General features: G+C 43.0%; 1 protein-coding gene across 5 annotated transcripts in view; it reads left to right on the top strand.

Moving 5' to 3' along the window:
• VEPH1 (ventricular zone expressed PH domain containing 1) overlaps window positions 1–20,541 on the top strand; it is a 173,951-nt gene extending 153,410 nt beyond the window's left edge. For 4 of the 5 annotated variants that reach the window (XM_019532639.1, XM_019532648.1, XM_019532638.1 and 1 more), the window contains 2 exons: window positions 10,168–10,304; window positions 17,101–20,541. In XM_019532639.1, coding sequence (XP_019388184.1) covers window positions 10,168–10,304; window positions 17,101–17,337 — 374 coding nt within the window. In that variant the 3' untranslated portion in view covers window positions 17,338–20,541. Of the gene's footprint in view, window positions 1–10,167; window positions 10,329–17,100 lie in introns of all 5 variants that reach the window. The other variant, XM_019532640.1, reaches the window with a different exon arrangement.
• The last annotated feature ends 232 nt before the right edge of the window (window positions 20,542–20,773 follow it).

Here is a 20,773-nt window from a genome sequence, read left to right as displayed (position 1 = left end):
CCACACTGTCAGCCCATGTTCATTTTGGCATCAGTAATGACTCCAAGATCCTTTTCTGCTTCTGCTTCCCACCAGAAGTTCCCTAACTAGGTCCTCTTTGACCCTGGGCCTGTCTGTGCCTTTCTTGAATCTGTTCAGAATCCTAGTGGGGGGATGTCCCGGTCCCTGCTCAGAAAAATGGAGGTAAAGAATTTGTTAAAGAGGTCAGCTTTATCGTCAAATCAGCAGGTCCAGATGATCTCCTCCCAGGGTGCTGAGGAAATTGGCAGAGGTCATTGCGGGACATCTGGCATAGCTTTATGAGCACTTGTGGTGCTCTGACGAGGTGCCAGAGGACTGCAAAAGGGCCAATGTGGTCCCCATTTTCAAAAATGGGGGGAAAGAGGACCCAGAAAACTATAGGCCTGTTAGTTTTACCTCAGTCCTGGGGAAGCTCTTTGAGAAAATTATTCAGAAGCACATCTGCGAGAGACCAGCAGGTGAGATTATGCTTAGGGGCAGCAAACGTGGGTTCATTAGAGGTCAGACCAACCTGGTGGCCTTTTACGACCAGGTCACAAAATCCTTGGATGTAGGTGTCACGGTGGACATAGTCTTTCTGGACTTTAGGAAGGCCTTTGACACTGTATCTCATCCCATTCTCATTAAAAAATTAGGCAACTGGGGCGTTGATGCCTACACAGTCAGATGGGTCATAAATTGGCTGGAGGGCTATACCCAGAGAGTGGTGGTAGATGGGTCATTTTCAACCTGGAGGGATGTGGGCAGTGGGGTTCCCCAGGGCTAGGTCCTTGGGCCTGCACTGTTCAACATCTTCATCAGCGACTTGGATGAAGGGGTGAAAATCACCTTGTTCAAATTCATGGATGACACTGAGATGTGAGGAGAAGTGGGCACACTGCAAGGGAGGGACAGGCTACAAGTAGATCAGGACACGTTACAAGGGTGGGTGGATGAGAACAGGATGGGATTCAATACTGACAAGTGCAAGGTACTGCACCTAGGGAGGAAGAACAAGCAGCATACCCACAGGCTGGGGAAACTCCCTTTTTGTCAGCACAGAGGCAGAAAAGGAACTTGGAGTTATTATTGATTCCAAGATGACCATGGGTTGCCAAAGTGAGGACAGGGTCAGGAAGGCCAACTGTACCTTGTCATGTAACCACAGATGCATCATGAGCAGGTCCAAGGAGGTGATCCTCCCCCTCTATGTGACATTGGTAGGGGATCAGACTTGATGATCTGCTCAGGTCCCTTCCGACCGTACCAACTATGAAATTATGTGTATTGATAGGTAAAATTAACATGAAAACAGAGGGAAAGCAAACAGGAGCTAGATCGGCAGGGTGGAAAACATGTATGGTGTTTTCCACCATTTTCCAGCGGGGTGGAAAATATGTATAATAAAATAAGCAAGATAGAGACATTTATTTGCAGCAGTCCATCATGTGTATGTATTGCATACTGCAAGGACTCTAAATAACATCAGCTGAAATGATATTATGTACTTGCTTGATCCCTGTATCAGCTCTGCACACAAATTGCTCATTCAATCCAAAATTACTTGTGTTGCTAAACGCCAGTCTCCTGATCTCACTGTAGTCTTACAGCTATACCTATACAGCTACGTTGGGCTTCTAGAAGTCATATTGAAGTTGCATTTGTTCTCTCAGCAGCAAAACTGTATTTAATTGTATGATATATTAGGATAAGAGCTCATTGCAAATAAAGAATATTTTTTTGCAAAAATCTAGTTGGTCTAACAAAAGATATCACCTCTACCATGAGTTCTGATTCCTTTTGCCTCTAGACCAATATGGCTACAACCTGGATACCTGACACATTGTTTTCATTGTCTTTTAAACAATTAAAAAAATGTAAGAAAATGTTTATTTGTAGTATCCTATGTAAACAGCATCTGTAAAGAATAATTACAAACAGGTGTAAATTAAAATTTGTAACTGTTAATCTAGAGAACCTCACATGAAATTCATACAGAAGCAACAGATTTTCTTCATAAATGTTTGCATATATTGGCAATAACAAAAGGAGGAAAGGCCTTTGTATTTCTCTGTGTCACATATCAGGCCCGATGTCACATCAGATCAACCATTACATCAAAAAATACAACATAACGTGGCTTGACACAGATGCAAAGCACAACAGAAGAATGTGAAGGAAAGCAGGTAGTACTAACAAGGAAATAGTTTTAAATACAAAAACAAATAGCTTTTAATAACTGAGTACATCTTTGGCATCTAGATTTTTGTGAAAGAAAATTGAATAATTATTCTGTTTCTTCTTAAACTGGAAAGCTGCAATGTTAAAAAAAGAGGTAGAAAGTTTTTACAAGTACACACACTAAGTGTGTAATACATTTGCGCAGACAACCTGTGCAAATATGTGTATTTATCATTGTATGTAGATATACATTTTTAGATATCCATTCTTTGGCTAAATTGGAAGTTTTTTTCTCTTTTTTTACTAGTCTTGTGGTAACTACGCAGGAAGTAGAGATGTCTGTAGAGTTAAGTCTTCTCTGAAGTATCAGATGATGGCTTCAGAGCTGTCATGTCTATTTTCTAAGCTTATGTCTTCAACTATACATCCCTGCAAGGAAGGATAAGAAGTAGGAACTCCTTGAAATAGCTATCTGGAATGGATGAGCAGGAAGGGTTGGAGAGTGGCCTGAAGTTTTTCTCAGCCATATTTCTCCACTGTATTTGGTATGCAAGAATCATAGAATCATAGAAATTAAGAGGTAGAAGCAGTGGCAGACCAATGGGGTTGTGGGGGGGATAAAACTAAAGCAGAGGAGGGGCAAAATGAGGCACTTTGGGTAAGAATGCAAGGGGGGCATGAGGAAAGAGACTTGATAGTGGGCATCTACTACAGACCTCCTCACCAGGGGGACAAGCTGGACCTGGAATCCTTAGGTCAGCTCATGGAGGCTGTAAAGCCAAGGGATGTGGTTGTCATGGGTGACCTAAACTACACAGATGTCTGCTGGGAGGAGCAGTCAGCCAGGTCTGACCGCTCATGTAGGTTCCTAGCCAGGATACAGGACCTCCACCGAACCCAGGAGGTGCATAGTCCCACCAGAGGGAATGCCTTGCTGGACTTGGCCCTTGCCACAGGAGACAACCTGGTGAGGGGTCTGCAAGTACTCGACCACCTGGGTGACAGTGATCATCGCCTGCTGGAATTTACTATCCAGCGCAGGGTGGTGAAAGCGAGCAGCAAGGCAGAGGTCCTCAACTTCAGGAAGACTGACTTCTGTAAACTAAGAAGATTAGTAGGAGAGGAATTGGGGTCTCGGTGCTTCAGTGAGATGGGAGTCCAAGACAGGTGGTTGTTCCTCAAGGAGACGATCCTCTGAGCTCAGAGTCAGTCCCAGTGCACACCAAGGGGGGGCAGGAGTGCTAAGAAGCCCTCATGGCTCGGCAAAGGAATCCAGAGACGGCTGAGGGCAAAAAAGGAGGTGTACAAAAAGTGGAAGCAAGGGGCTATCACCAAGGAGGGTTACACCTCCGTTGCTCGGGACTGGAGGGAGGCTGTTAGGAAGGCCAAGGCAGAGATGGAGCTAGAGCAAGTGACTAGAATTAAGGATAATAAAAAGTCCTTTTTCAAACACATAGGAAGTAAGAAGGCACTAGGTAATGTGGGGCCCCTACAGGATAGGCTTAGCAATCCAGTGATTGTGGCAAATGAAAAAGCTGACCTCTTTAATGAATTCTTTGCCTCCACATTCCTGAACCGGGACCGGGACATCTCCCCCACTAAAATTGCGGACAGACCCAGGGGAGGCACTGCCATGCCTAGGGTTAGGGACAACCTTGTTAGGGAACTTTTGGAGGGTCTGGACATGTTTAAATCAGTAGGTCCAGATGCTTTTCACCCGAGGGTGCTGAGGGAATTGGCTGGAGTCATAGTGGGGCCCCGGCTCGGTTCTGTGAGCACTTGTGGGGCACTGGCCAGGTACCGAAGGATTGGAAAAGGGCCAGTGTGGTCCCCATTTAGAACAAGGGGAGAAAGGAGGGCCTTGGTAATTATAGGCCAGTCAGTCTTACCTCAGTCCTTGGGAAAACCTTTGAGAAAATTATCAAGGAGCACATCTGCAAGGGCCCAGCAGGGGAGTTAATGCTCAGGGGCAACCAACATGGGTTCATTGAGGGCAGGTCCTGCCTGACGCACCTGGTTTCTTTCTATGATCAGATCACAAAGTCCCTGGATGAAGGTGTTGGGGTGGATGTTGTCTTCCTGGACTTTAAGAAGGCCTTTGATGTGGTTTCCCACCACATTCTCTTTAAAAAACTTGGCACTGATGCGTACACAGTCAGATGGGTGGCAAATTGGTGTGGAATGCACGCTGTCCAAATTTGCCAACAACACCAAGTTGAGGGACGAGGTGGGCACACTGGAGGGGAGGGACAGAATCCAGCTAGATCTAGACAGGTTACAGATGTGGGGAGATGAGAATTGGATGAAATTCAATGCAGGCAAGTGCAAGGTGCTGCATCTAGGCAGAAGGAACCAGCAACACATCTGTAGACTGGGGAACACCCTTCATGTCAACACAGTGGCAGAAAAGGGTCTTGGAGTCATTGTTGACTCCAGGATGAACATTAGCTGCCAATGCGAGAAAGTGGTCAGTAAGGCTAACCGCATCTTGTCATGCATCTACAGATGCATCACAAGCAGGTCCAGGGAGGTGATCCTCCCCCTCTATGCGGCATTGGTCAGGCCGCAGTTGGAGTACTGCATCCAGTTCTGGGTGCTGCGCTTCAAGACAGATGTGGCTATCATTGAGAGGGTTCAGGGGAGGGCCACTCGCATGGTCCAGGGGCAGCAAGGCAAGTCCTACGAAGAAAGGTTAAAGGGCCTGAACCTATACAGCTTCTGCAAAAGAAGACTGAGAAGGGATCTGGTGGCCATTTACAAACTCACCAGGGGGGACCAGCAAGAATTGGGGGAGGCTCTGTTCCCCTGGGCATCATCCAGGTTTACTAGGAATAATCGCCACAAATTGTTAGAGAGAAGGTTCAGGATGGACAGCAGGAGACATTACTTTACAGTTAGGGCTGCCAGGCTCTGGAATGGATTCCCAAGGGAGGTGGTGCTCTCTCCTACGTTGCGAGTCTTCAAGAGGAGGCTGGACAGATATTTGGCTGGGATGATATGACCATGGCATCTGTACCTGCCATGGGCAAGGGGTCAGACCTGATGATCTGTTTAGGTCCCTTCCGACCCTAAGCACTATGAACTTTCTAGAAATGATGTGTCCAAAACTGGACAGTACATCAGCGGAGGGCTAACCAGTACTGAAAGGAGTGCAAGGAGTACTCCACATAAAATAACTCTCTTGCTCATATATTCCAGAATGGCATTTGCTTGTTTGTAACAGCATGACATTGTTGGCTTATGTTCGGGTATTTTTCTAGGCAGTGAATAACTTGCATCTTCTTTTTTAAAAGGAATGCACAATGCTTGCTTTTTGTGGTGAACTATCTTTTTTTTTTTTTAATCTCCTTCACAGCCATTTTGAACACTAACGCACTGCTTCTTTCAGTAGAGTATTTTTTTTCCCTCCGCATTTGTCAGCAGCTGCCCAACACATGCCCAAAAGAGGCAGCGCATTAGTGTGATCTGGCTTCCCCAACATCTTTATAGATCAGGAACTTCAGTTGGGCTTTTTCTGATTAGCTATTAGATAAAAATGCCAAAAAGCCCCGCTGAAGCATGCGATCTATACAGAAGCTGTGATGATGAGTCAAACTTATGCAGTGACACTCCCTGATCTATCATTTATTTGATCTGTTTCACATCCATTTTGAACACTAACATGCTGCTTCTTTCAGTAAAGGCGTCACACCCTGGGTATCATGCCCTGATCTGTCTTTTGTTTGATCTCCTTCACAGCCATTCTTCCTTCTTTGTTCGACGTCATTTGCACTGCTTCTTCCAGAAAAGTGCGTTTTTTTTCCACGTCTGTTAGCAGCCAGTGGTGTGATTTACCAAGCCAAGTCTAACCTTAAAATTTTTTTTTCAGACCCACACCTGAACTGCAACGTGTGAAATAGTTAACATTTCCACCCATACCCAAACTGCTTAGTGGGTCACCTGCGGATACCTGATCTGATGCAGGACTTTATTGTGAATCGACTGGAAAGACTGTCTAGAGAAATATAACAACAACAAAAAATCAGAGGTCTAGGAAACATGGCTTTTTATCGTAGAAAAGCCAAGCTGGCAAGGACCTCAATAGATCATCTAGTCCAACCAAGAAATTGAACCTGTAACCTTGGTGTTGGAAGCACCATGCTATAACCAACTGAACTAAACAGTCATGGAAAAATTGAAAGAACTGGGTTTATTTAGAAAAGAGAAGACTAAGGACATGATAAGAGTTTGTATATATGTAACAAATTGTTCTAAACAAGGGAGTAGTAATTATTGTTCCTGCCCACAAGAATAGGGCAAGAAATCAGGGGTTTAAATTGCAGTAAGGTAGGTTTAAGTTAGACATTATGAAAAATCTTTTAATTGTAAGGATAATTAAGCACTTGACTAGATTACCTAGGAAGGCTATAGGCAGGCAAGCTTCTTTGGGTAGATGTGATATTTTTTATTAGACCAAGTAAGTAGCTGGAAAAAAAGTATTTTGCAAACTTTTGGGCACAAGCACCCTTGTTCAGGTATAGGGAGTCTCTGCTGTTCAGAGACTAACATGGCTATAACCAAAAACCTAGAAAGGCTATGAAATCTGTCGCTAGAACTGATTAAGAACAGGTTAGATGAGTATCAGGTAGGAAAGGTGTAGGTATAGTTGGTCCTGCTTTGTTACAAGGGGATAGATTAAATGATTTCTCAAGGTCCCTTTAGAAGAATACATTGAGTGATTAATAGTTTTATTTAAAACTTCATTCTGAAATACAATCTTTTACCAATGTGATGCTGCAGCCCACAAAGCAAACAAACCTCTGGCCTGCATCTTCCAATGCATCTCAAACAAGACCTGGGAAGTCATCCTTTCATTTTACTCAACCTTGGTGAGACCACAGCTGGAATACTATGTCCAGTTCTGGGCTCTGCAATTCAGAAAGGATGTGGAGAAGCTTGAGAGAGAGTCCAGAGGAGAGCCACGTGAATGATTAGAGGACAAGATAGCAGGCCTTATGAGAGGAGGCTGAGAAACATGGGACTCTCCAGCCTGGAAAAACCTAGGTTCAGGGGTGACTTGGTGGCAGCCTATAAGTATATAAGGGGTGTGCACTGAGAACCGGGAGAATGACTGTTCACCAGCGCACCCCATGGGAAGACTAGGTCCAGTGGTCACAAACTCTTGGAAGACTGTTTTAGGCTGGACATAAGGAAAAACTTCTTTACTGTCTGAGTCCCTAGGGCCTGGAATAGACTCCCCCAGAGGTGGCAGGCACCTACTCTGGATTCCTTTAAGGAACACTTGGATGCTTATCTTGCTGGGATCATTGGACCCCTGCTGACTGCCTGCCCTTTGGGCAGGGGGCTGAACCCTATGATCTTGCAAGCTCCCTTCCAGCCGTAATGGCTATGAAATCTATGAAATCACAAGATAGCTAAAGCTTGTAAATCCTCACTGAGCAGCGTGGTTGGAAGTAGTTAATTGTCAAACTCTTACTGAGAGAGAAAAGTAAACATCCGATGTTCAGGGCCTGACTTGTGGTGAATTGTTATCCATTGTTATTGTTAAAATCACTGTATTATTTTAGGCATACTTAAGTGACCAAAATGATCACATTCCTGGTCTTACTGGCACTGTGAGATTTGTATGAACGTGAACAAGGGAAAACCTAAGCAATTTGGTTTGTCTGAAGCAGGGGTGGGCAAAATATGACCTGCCAATTGATCCTGTCTGGCCCGCTGGCCACCACTAGAAGCCTGAGGAGGGAGGATGTGCCCAGTGAGGCTCCACTCTGATGCAGCCAGGGCCAGGCTGGGCTGCACAGCAGGCAGTGCAGACTCCTCCATACCACCCACCGACTACATTCATTTCCCCTGCCCCACTTCCTGCTGGTGCTGTGGCTGCGTAGTCCTGGGACCGTGACCTCTGGCAGCCAAGCCCACATGAGATGGGGCATGATGCATCATGTCGAGTAGCTGTCCCACTCACCCACCTGCCATGATGAGCTGCTGCCACCACGGTGCTGCTAGGAGGTGAGTCCATGCTGGCTGCAAAGGAGCTCAGCCAGGGGCAGCCTCCCCTGACTTTCCCAGTCTGGTGTGGCAGCAACAGCTTATCATGGCAGCGGGGCAGGTGGGACAGCTATTCGTAGGGCTGTGTGAAGCTTTGGTCCCTGATTCGATTCAGTGGAGATTTGGCCCGATTCAGTGGCTGAATCTCCGAATCTGAATCAAATCAGAGGATCCTTTAATCTCTCCGAATCAAATTGGAACCCTCCAAATTGATTAGGAAAGATTCAGCAATTCAGACATGGACACAGAAGCACAATTAAATGTTTTTTCTACATACCTCTAGGTAGCAGATGGTTCATGAATGCTGCGATGCTGAGGTGAATGGAGTATCCCACAGAAGCATGGCGGGTGGGCTCCCCAGCACACTGGGCAGCAGACCCAGAAGTGGACCAGGAGCACTTCCAGTCCATTTCTATGTCCACCGGGGTACAGGGTATTGGGCTAGATGATCTTTGAGATCGCTTCCCACTCTATGACTCTATGACTAGGGAAGTGTTCTTTATGGAAAAACCAGCAATAATGAAACCAGTTAGATTCTCCTTTAACCTGTAGATTGTAATTTGAACTGCACACCCATGGAGGGAAAAAAAGAGAAGGAAGTAACAAAGAATGTGACCTGCAAAGCCTTCTAGGAAAATATAGTTTCTGTCCATGCCTTCCTCAGGACTGTGTAAAGTCAAATTTCTGGTGTAGGATTTTCAAGGGTGCAGGGGGAAGATGGGAGCTGATGTCTGGTGGGATTTGGGCACCTAACCTAACCCTAAAAGGGTTGCTTTAAGATCCTGGTCCCAGTCCTTAATTGGATCTATAGAAATTATTTTTGAAATCCATAGAGGATGATACCTTTTTGCAGGTTTTCAAACTTTCCTATAGAATTCTATAATAGCAATAATATTCCATGTTCCATTGTATAGACAGATTTGCAAACCCATAGGTAATGACCAGAAAGGGTCATACGTTCCTGGTTTGAATAAGTGGTTTTGTTCTAAAGCAATAAAACTAATGTTATTATTGCAATACTAGCCAATTGCCCATCAGGAATGACAGGGGGGGCTGGGATGGGGTGCCGCCATCTAACGCCCCATGCTGCCGCTGTTCTGACTCTTGCAGGGAGCGGGGTGGGAGCTTCGGCTCCCCCACCCTCTGTGTGGTCCTCAGTGCGGCTTCAGAATCATGGTGGCACTTTCCCACACTTGAAGCATTCTGATAGGCTGTTTCCATCAGCCAGTCAGAGTGCAAATAAAGTGTTACAGACAGACAGACGTAGGCTTTTATAATATTAGAATGGACTTTACCTAATATGAATAAAATATAAAATGCTAAGAAACAGTAAAAGGACATTGCTGAACAATAAGGTCTTTGAAAATTAGTTGTTGTTCCTTCATCTGTAGTGTTTGAGGCACTTTACAGACAAATGTCACAATTCTTGGCCCAAAGAGATACAATCTAAAAAAAGCAAGACAAGGAAAAACAATAAAAGTAGACACTGGTTTAAGGAAATGAAGAAAAAGGATTAACTGCTGCAGGTCACAGGTTTGTCCAACATTCTGGGTATCTTTTGATGGATTATTTTTTTGGTAATCAAAATGAACATAAGCTGGCATAAGGTAAGATACATAAGATATAAGTGAAGATATACCATAAGTTTAAATCAGGCAGAGTAAAGAAAAAGCAAATGTTACAGTGAGTATGACTATTCAACAAGCAAGGGAAAAGAAAAGGCAAAGAGGACTTACTGTACAAAATATGAACCTTTTTGACTAGCAGACTGCATCATCTTTCTTAAATTACATCTGAATACTTGAAAGCAATAGGAAAATGCTCCTACTTGCAATACCACAAAACAGATTTCTGATTTGGGACAAAAATTTCACTTCCCACTGAGACAAAATGGATGAACAGTATAACCCCATCATAATCTTTTTTTCCTACCAGTTGTAAATCAAGATGGCCAGCCTCTAATTGAAGGCAAACTGAAGGAGAAGCAAGTCCGATGGAAGTTTATCAAAAGGTGGAAAACTCGCTATTTCACTCTTGCTGGCAACCAGCTTCTCTTTCGCAAAGGAAAATCTGTAAGTTAAAGGGAAATCAATTTGGTATGTTTATTTTTTTACCCAACACCACCGTCTCTTTGGCTTCTTAAGACTACACTTATTCCTTATTTACCTTTTACCACGTTGTTAACTTTAGCCATGGGTTTGCTAAGTGAAGATATAAGCAATTGGAATTTTATGGCTTTCCCATGGAGACAAAGGCTGAGATTTTTCAAATGCACTCAAGATTGGCCTGACTACCTTGTTGAAGTCATTGGCAGCCACTTTTGACAAATGCTTTAGAAAATCCCACTCTAAATACTGTGACTCCAATCCTGCCCTCTGAAACAAGGATGCAGCTTCCATTGACGAATGCCTCACGTAACAGGGGCACAATCTGGCACATCAGCTTCTATAATCCCTTTGAGACCCACTAATCAATGACCTGTAAGAGTGCAGTCCCTCCAAGGGTCACATTTTAATTAAATTAGTGGAAGACTATTGCTTCACTATTCTTTCATAAGGAACTGAATCAAATTAAAAATTGCCTTTCAGTTTTAGCTGGGAAATATTTATTTTGTTGAGCAAGGAAATTTAAGGATAAGTAAACATTTAAATTCTCTACAGGTCTGGCTATCAAAAAACACGGAGGATGACAGCAACAAAGAATTCATCATAGTCAAGAATTTTTTGAGTGCCAGACTTTAAATGGGTATAATTATTAAAGAGTAGGTACTCAGCACATTTTGAAAAAACAGCTTAATTAATATGTCTCACAAAATGACTATTCACTTTTGTTTTTGCAAAAAAAAATTGGTCCACTTTTCATGCTTAACATCAATAAACAGCATTATAATAATCATGAGATAGGAAATATGAAACATTGCTCAAAATGAGATAGCAATGCAAAGAGGGCTAAATCTATTCTCCTCTCTACCAGTGAATAGACTCAAAGTAACCACCCTGATATTTTTGTGTATAGAGTATAACTCAGAGAAAAAATTAATATGGGGTAGCAAATATTGCAAAACTAACTTCAGCCTTTTGTACTTACTGCTTCACAAAGTCATCAGAAACTTGCTTTTTTTGCCCTTGACAATAAAAATTACCAAAAACCATGTAAAATTGCCTTTTCGTTTAATGTCAGGAACCCTGTCAGAGATTATATATTATTAACAGCAACTTGCTATCAGTGGTTGGCTGAAAATTTGGCCCTAAAGCTTAATTTTTTCGTTAAATAGACCAGTGGTCTCCAAAGTGGGGTGCGTGCACCCCAGAGGGTGCGCAAGATGATCCTTTGGGGTGTGAGAAGAAAATATTAGAACTTCTATTTATATTTATTTTTTATCTAAAAAAGTAAGAAAGAAATTAAGCTTTACTAATATTTAATATACGGATTGACACTGGCGCCCTCACTTGGTCCGTATGTCAGACGGTCACGTGTTATGTACGGTACGCGAGGTATCCTGAGGGAAGATTGGGAGTTCCACAACGCGGAGGGGTTGACAGTGGCGCCCCCAATAAATATACATATATTGGGGGTGCGTGCTCAAAAATTTTTAACTGATAGGGGTGCGCGATCAAAAAAGTTTGGAGACCACTGAAATAGACGTTATCTTCATAAAAGTAAAGACAAACACTTCCAGCTTCTAAAATGATTGCCTAGATCTCCTTGTTTTATGGAGGTAATAGAGTTATAATGAAATCAGCCTTTTAATGGGACTGCAAAGTCCTTCAGAAAGCAAGGAATTCATAAAATGGCATCTTCCTGCTCTTCTGGTGATTTTTCTCATGTGTCTATTACATTTTCAAAGACAATTTAAGTACATATTTATGGACAATCCATTTTACTGTCCGCAGTATGCAGAAATTTGTTTACTTTTTAAATGTTTGTCAGAACACTGGTACACTTTCTACTATTTTTCTAACAACTTTCTAGCAACTTTCTAACATGTTATAAAGCGTGTATTTGATATAATGGAAGATAATTAGCTCCCTGACCATAGCAAGGTATAAGGCACATCAGAATAGCTCTGTTCCCCTTGGGATGTGATTATCGCATGACAATTATCCCCATAGACTTGTTTCACTGGTGGTCTCTTTTGTTAATGCACAAAATGTATGTTGTTTGGCAGACAGGCAAAGCTAGCATATCAGATTGTTAACTGGCACCTTTTGCTCAGCTGTATCATTCATACAGATTAATATACCTCTTTTTAACTGGTTAAATCAAGACTTCTGAGCTGTTTTAAAGCTGAATGCAATATATTGAATGTTTATTCAGAGGAGCAGGCAGGTTTTCAGCTACCTGAAGATAGGGAGGCACATGCAGTATACATATTTGTTAAATATTCATGTTGTATTCTGTTACTTGTACACTTTTTTGGCTGAAATTAGAGCCTGCCAAAGTTACTGGAATGAGATTTCTGTAGACTCAAGTCCTCTCTATAACCCCAGCTTGGGTACAGCATAAGAACAAAATTAAATGCTTACTTGAGCTGCTGCACCAACGTGCCTCAAATCTGTTCTGGAAAGGTTGCTCCTAGAGAGAAGCTAGGTGCTACAGGCTTGGATATATATTCCTTTGCTTCAAGGGTGCCTATTAGTAATGACTATAAAATTTTTATTAATAGTAGTTGTAGGCAAATAGAATAACTGGCTGAGTACCATGTTAAGGGGGCAGATATTTCAGAAAGTGTTTGATTCTTATGCACCTAAAAACAACATTGGAGATGAAGATTTACAAGTCTCATGGGAGTGTTTCAGATAAATGGTGTCTGAATTGGGAATCTCACATCTAAATTTAGCAGGTGCTGATAATAGCCTCCAATTGAAAGGATGTCAGCGGGTGCATGTATGCTGTGGGAGTGTGGCTGCCTAGCTATAAGCCAGCTCACCTCCTTTTCCTACAGAGCAGAGCAGAGCAGAGCAGAGACCAAGGGCACGAAGTGATATTTAACTATTTACAGGTTTAACGATACAACATAATAAAAAACTTATAACCATGAATTTACATACATCTCTCTATCTATCTATCTATACAAATGTTATTTACAGATATAGGTTTACACAGGCAATAGCTCTTTTCAACCCTGAACTCAGGCACATGAGTAATCGTCTGTGGCCTTATGATTAGTTTGCAGCCCCTGCCCCCTCAACACGGCCCTTCAGGCAGCAGACAATGATAAAACACAGGTTAATCAACAAATCAATGACAGTAAGATCTAGCAGTGATGGGGCAATAACTGAACATACACAATAAGGTTACATTAAATGAGATACACATATATACATATACAGATAACCCATACAGTGAGTTCAGATAAAGACAGCTTACAATCTTTCCCTAATACAACAATAAGGACGCAGGGTTACAACAAGAATCCCAACAGCATAAGGAACCAAACCACAGCAATGGCACAGCAGCTGTGCCTGAAGAAGAAATGGCACCCAGGGAAGGATCCTGTTACCTAAAAGAACATCATTACCCTCTCCTAGGTCACTGAACAGGAAGGGCCCATAACCAGGAAAACCACCCTTAATAAACAGGGGCCCTAGACTCCTCTCTAAGCCCAAAGGCGAATTGTCCTTTCTCCTCAGGGGCTTCTTATTGATCACCTAAAGTGGGGAAGGTCTCTACTCCCCTGTGGGATTCTCTTCCCAGGTAATTCTCAACTCCCAGCAGCTTTTGGAGGGTTGGGCTTGTCTCTAGCTGTGGGCTGGAGGTGGGGTGTCCTCCCTCACTGGGGTGCTTGACCCATCCGGTCACCACTCACAGCAGGAAGGCCCGAACTGCCTCATGCAGCCACCAGGTCTGTCACCCCTCTCTCAGCCCCGTGCACTGCCCTGTGTGCCAAAGGGGCACGTGCCTCATGCAGGGACGGGGACCCGCACTTCCCCATGCAGCCCTCGGCATCCTGTCAGCTCCTCTCAGCTCTCAGCCCTGTGCACCACCCTGTGCTCTGAAAGGGCACCTGCCTGGGACAGGAATGGGAACCCATGCCGCTTTGTATAGTCACAGCATCCCGTGAGCAACATGGCCCTGCGCACCAATTCATGCACAGATGGCCCGGCTCCTGCCTCATGCAGGGTAGGGTATCCACACTGCCTCATGCAGCCTCTGTGGTCCTTGTTGGCTCTACCAGCCCTGTTCACCAGTTTGTGCACCATGGGACCTCTGCTGCTCACAGAATCATAGATTTCATAGATTTCATAGACATTAGGGCTGGAAGGGACCTCGGGAGATCATCGAGTCCAGCCCCCTGCCCAAAGGGACCTGAGCTGCCTCATGCAGTCCTGGAGTCCCATCAGATCCTGTACACTGATCCGTGCACCAAGGGCTCCTGCAGAGTTGGAGTCCCATGCTGCCTTGTGCAGCCGCAGCAGTCCCTTCGGCTCCACAAGCCCTGTGCAGCAGTTCATGCACTGAGGGCTCCTGCTTCGTGCAGGGTTTGGGACTCATGCTGCCTTGTGCAACTGCTGAGGTCCCATCCACTCCTGAGCCCTCCTTGCACTGATCTGTGCACTGACACTGCAGCTCCCTCCACGGTAGGGCTGGGACACAATGGCTTGCTGCTCCTCATTCAGCAGAGGCATCTTCTGGGTGTTTCTGGGGCAATTGTTTTGCCCCATTGGTCAGCTCTACCAACTCTTCTCAAGCCCTATCTTTGTTGTCCCTTGCCAAAAGCTGCTCATGTGCTTGGCATGCAGGCTTTTATTCCCTCTGGAGGCTCCACCCCAGATTGGGAATGGAGCAATGAGGAAGCCTGAGAGGTTAGTTCCTTCTCAGGTCCTCCCTGCACCTCACCACTGGGTCAGGCTGGGGCTGCCTTCCTTCTGCCTTCCCCTGATTGGTGGGGAAGGAAAAATTACCTCCACCAATGGAGCCTGAGCCCTTCAGACTTAAGCTAACAACTGGACAGCCTGCCATACACATCATGAACCAAAGAAATATTGGATAAAGATGCTGATGCTGATGTCCCAGCCCTGCAACAAGCAGTTCCCCAGGGACAGGGTGCAGTGTCCCAGCCCTGGCCAGGAGACAACTGTCTCCTGGCCCAGTGCTCCCTGACAGTCCCTGGGCTAGCACCTATGGGGAACCTAGAGCTTCCCCTGGTGGCAGGCAGCAGGGGCTCATTGCAGAGACCCAGGACACAGAAGCAGATTTGCTGCTATTAGCAGATTTGTTGCAAATCTGCTCCCACATCTCTGCATGTGTAAATGCCTGCCCGGGAGTGTTTACTTGCAAGTGGTTTACTCTGAAGTAAATTGGTCCTGGATCAAATGCATGTGTAGACACACCCTGCCAGATGTAATTTTACAGCATCTTGCATGGAACGCCTACAATGGGAGCAGACAACATTAACAGCTTTATCTTTTTGCTTAACATTTGTGGAAAGCACCAGTGTGGTTCCAACTCCTGGAGAAATTGGATGAACACAAGCACCTACAGACACATACATACACACACACACACACACACACACACACACACACATACACACACACACACACACACACACACACACACACACACACGTACGTTTTAGGCCGTGATGTCTGAGTAAATGATCAGTTCATGGGAAATGATTGGTGTCTGGGATTCTTAAAATAGAAATGAACATCAGCAATAGGGAGTGAGCTGCCATTGTGAGGACTGATTTACACATATGATTTGACATGCTACCAGTGAAAAATGTATACACCATTATTTTGTCTTTTTATTTAAAATAAATGTTTAGATTTGAATGCAAAATAACATAAAATCAATATTTAGCATAAGCCAAACAATTGAAAATAAGAGAAAATAAAGATTTAAATGCTCAACCTGGCATCCTGTGGGGTCCACTGCTACAGGACCTCCACCCCTGGATTTCCATCGAGTCATTGAGACTTCTGGGATCAGGTCGTGAGAAGGATCATTGCATCAGCTTACAATGGGGTAAACACTGGTGAGCTGCACTGTCATAGGTTATACCTAGTTCAATCAGCATTTTGTATTTGTGTCCTGCTACATCTGGTGTTTGTGTTAGTTATTTGAACTGGAAGATGTTTGTGTGGTTTAGAACTAAAATTTCAGCCCCAAACCCCTGGCATTGTTAAACAAGGGCTGGTATTATGTGGATGTTTTGATTTTTACCTCACTACAGATTTAAAAATATAAACCGAACACAAAAGAAGTATTGTGAAATAGCCAGCTGGCTGTTCCTAGATTATTCCTGTAGGCTTGTCACTACCCTTTTCCCCTTTAAAATTAACTGTGCTAACACTATTTGCTCTGTGCAATCAATTATATGGCTAGCGGGTGAAAGGGTGGCAAAGGAAAGCCAAAACCTGAAAGGCATGAACATACTGTTTGCCACATCCTGGAACTCCACGAAAACCATGGTAGGCCCCATCCACAAAAATGTGCCTCAGGTACCAAAATTTTACTTCCCTCACCAACCAGAGTTCACGCCCAGTGTAAATGGGAGCCTGTAATGGAAACAGTAACTTGTTTGTATTAGACATGGTCTGAGTTTCCAAGATAGAACATGAACTTCCCTAAAGTTCAAGAGTACTCAGGCCTAATGATGGTTTGCATCCTCTGAACAGCACTGAAAAATGCAGGTTTGGTTTTCAGTGCAGAGCTTGAATAGATTTTATGGATGGATTCTACTGAATTTCTGTGGAACTAGAGTATCAGACTCACTCTGACTCGATTGAAAATGAGCTCACCAACATGAGTAAGGATGGCACAGTCTAACCTATGAACCCAAGCTGTTTTGTAAGATCAGTAGAAGTTTATCCTGTGAACTTATTTTTGTTCTCCCCCACACCTCCTTTTATATTCCAGAAAGACGATCCAGATGACTGTCCTATTGAACTCAGCAAGGTACAGAGTGTAAAGGTGGTGGCCAAAAAGCGCAGAGATCGCAGCCTTCCTCGAGCCTTTGAAATCTTCACTGACAATAAGACATATGTTTTCAAGGCCAAAGATGAGAAAAATGCTGAAGAGTGGCTTCAGTGCATCAATGTAGCTGTCGCACAAGCTAAAGAAAGGGAAAGCAGAGAAGCAACGACCTATCTGTAAGACTGTTGGTGTATCTAATGCTGAACTTTCATGCCAGCATTTAAAAAGCAAAAATTCTTCATCCTGTTTAATACAGAACTGAACAAAGTGTTAAGAACAAACCTAGGTCCCAGTCCTGCAGCCCTTACTCATAGGAGTAGTCTCTGGTATCAGTGGTGTTGATGGTTCTGGGAGCACTTACTGCAAAGGCTGCAGAATTGGGCCCCTGTGCAATTACTGTTGGCAACAAATGGCTCAGAGCAACCCAAGAGAATCCAAATCCTGAGAAAACGTCTTTCCAAAGGCAAGTGATATCAGCTGGCAAGAAAGGTTCCTCTGGACATGGATGGAAATGATATAACTACACACACACACACACACAGAATGCAGAAGTAGCTGGGTAACATCTTTCCTCATGTGCACATTTACATTTTTTCTCCCTCTGTTTCAAATGCAGCCAATTTAGAATATTAACCTCTGCTCAAAGTAAAGCAGTTATGTAATAAAATGTAGTGTTCAAAGCGCTTTCTGACTTTATCTTTTCAAAGTGATCTAACACAGACTAAAATATCCATGTGAATATAGTGCTATTGTTAGTGTATTTCATTTTATCCTTTTGTCAAAATGGATAAACAACTTTCAAATCTATTCCAGACAATAACATTTGCAAACTATCCACTATTTTTATGTGCTGTCATTTGTATGATCAAAAACCAACCACGGCTACATTTTTCTGCCTTTTCTCTCTCTTTCTTCATTTTTAAAATCTCTATATGTAAAATAATGTATTTTTTTCTTGCTGCACTATGCACCTCTATGAAAGTTAACTGTCTCTTTTATTATTTGAGTCTGTCAAAAAATATCAAGGTCCAAGCTGTTCCCTTGTTTACAGGATCTGAAAGTTGAACAATTTAAAGGTTGTTTTTAAAATTCCTTCCCTAAATATTTTTTAAAAGTTTGAAATTAAAAAAAAAAAATTCTCTTCCCCTACATTTTTCCCACATTGCCACTCAATGCAAGCAAGTAATGGATGTTTTTCCATTTAAAAAACATTATTTTTCTTTTTTCACTTTTCAAAACTTCTCCAAATTTGGAAAGTTTACAGAATTGCATTTTTCCTTTTACCACCCTGTAATTTTTTCCCAAGGTCGGAGGAGGGTAGAAATGATTCAGAACAACAAAAGGAAAAAGGAAAAATAGCCAAGTAAAATGTGTTTGACAAAGGTCATGCATTCTGTTGTTTTCAGTGGGGAAAAAGAGTATGGAGGAGTGTAAAGAAATTAACTTTCAATTGTGACTAACAGCTAGAAAGTCATGAATGATTTTTTCCATATACATTTCTTTCATAAAAGTTTTAATTTCCAAAAAGACCATTTTTCTCAAGAAACTATATTAATCTGACAAATTTGAATTGTTATTTTTCTCCAAGATGGAGGTATAAAGTGTCCATAGTAGAAATTTTAATGTTTTCCTGCTAATATGTGTACTTAACCAAACTAGAAAGTAAATAATGTGGAAAATAAATTTAGATTGAAATACAATGAGCAATATTTACCCATGCTGCATTTTCATTGACAACAGTAGAGCTGCACAAGGTATGGCTTGCTGGGTTAATGTTACTTTCCAAAGGCACTGACATAGGACAAACAGAAATATTTTCTTTGCAGTGGCTTCAGCAGGTGTTGGCGATGGATAGCCCAGATTCTTTCCACAATGTGCCATGGAGTATGTCATCCCTAGATAGTCCAACCAGACAGTGTTGTGAGAAGGGCATGGGAGAAAGTTATGCTACATCAGCTTTATTTCACTTTATTTCACTTGCTCTGACTGTCACAGACGGTATCAGCTGTAAACTGGCCCAGAGTATACTGTTCCATGCAAGGTAATAGCCTCTGACAGGGTAGGCTGTTGCTTACAACAGCTCATGTCTCTCTGGACCAGCTTTGTAAACTTATCTGCATCTGTTACCCCTGTGTATAATGCTTTTAAAAGAGACTCTGGTATGGGCAAAAGCTTGAAAATACTACATAAATCTGAATGTATAGCCTGATCTATTACAGAGCTACTGAGGGCCCTCAGCTCTCGGCATAAGTGAGAGTGGTATAGGAGGTCAGAAGCTGTAAAAATCAAGCTCTGACTAGTTCAAACTGTTATTCTGTCTGGATTTAAGTTCTTCGACAACATCTTGGATGAAATGAGCTTTGGTAGCTGTTGGAGTGAGGTTAAAAGTCTGAGTTGGGAACACCAACTGCTTTGTCTGCCTGAATTTTCTGTGCAGGCCAGAATGGTTTTTTTCCCATCCCATTATCATTGCAGCAATGAGTTCAAGGATAAGAAGGCAGAGTGTATCCAAGCAAAGGATATAACAAATTCAGGAGGGATCTGACCCACAGAGTGTATTTTATTTTTCTTAATGTGAACTTTGCTTTGTTTTTGTTTGGTTTTTTTGGTGCTGGTTTTCTGAATTTGCTGCCATTGAGTGTGTTTAATCAGTTTCTGGGCCAGATTTTCAAAGTAGTCTCTATATGTGTCCTGCAAAATTTACCTGCATTTACATATGCACAAATCTGCATATAAAAGCAAATATAACATACTTTTGTAGATGGGTGCCCACTCAAAAGCACAAGTTCCTGTTTGTGCTTGCACATTTATGGAGCAATACATGGGGCTCCTCATTTACGATTTCCTTTTGCTAGTAGCGTGACTGCCAAGCAGTCCATGCTTGTAGAGAGTGAATTTGTCGTGTACTAAATGCTGCTGTCTGCCTTGGATTCCTCTCAACTCCTCAGAGCTCTGCAATTTGTTTCCCATTGGATGTAATACTACAATGTGACAATGGATTTGTATTCAAATCAAGTCTAAAAAAACCCAGGGGGATTCCTTCTCCATAATCCAGGAATGTAGGAAGTGCTCTTACTGGGTTAAAGTGAAGGTCCAACTAGCCCAGCATCCTGCCTCTGACAGGAGCTGGAACTGGCTGCTTCAGAAAATGGGGTAAAATCTCTTGTGGCATACAGATGTTTGGGAATCTATGGTTTTATCTGGTTTCTCATACTTAAGTGTTAACTGAAGTTCTAAAGCATAAGGATTAATTTCCTTTCCATGCCTTTTGTCATCGCTAACTGTGCTATAGAAAGGTTCCATGGTGCGCTCTCACTCTTCACTACAGCTGCCCTATACAGACCTATCTGAACTGACTCATTTAATAAATCCTGTCTGAATTCATTTAATGAGCAGAACTGACTTGTTTAATGACCTGAACTGACCTATCTAGGCTGACTTATTTAATGAGCATGCTGAGTACCATCAGGCAATGCAAGATGGTATTTGTTATCCCTGTGCAAGCTCAGCCGAGTTTGTATGTGCAACTTGCTGGAGGGTCTGATTGTTGCACTTTGGACTCCTCAGACACTCAGGAAGCTTCTGTACTATACTACATTGATGCTGCTGCTGCTGT

The sequence above is a fragment of the Crocodylus porosus genome, unplaced genomic scaffold, assembly GCF_001723895.1.
Source record: "Crocodylus porosus isolate Cpor-Errol unplaced genomic scaffold, CroPor_comp1, whole genome shotgun sequence".
In the NCBI taxonomy this organism is placed as follows: Eukaryota; Metazoa; Chordata; order Crocodylia; family Crocodylidae; genus Crocodylus; species Crocodylus porosus.
Note: the sequence above shows the minus strand (reverse complement) of the source record. Positions and strands in the feature narration are given on the sequence as shown.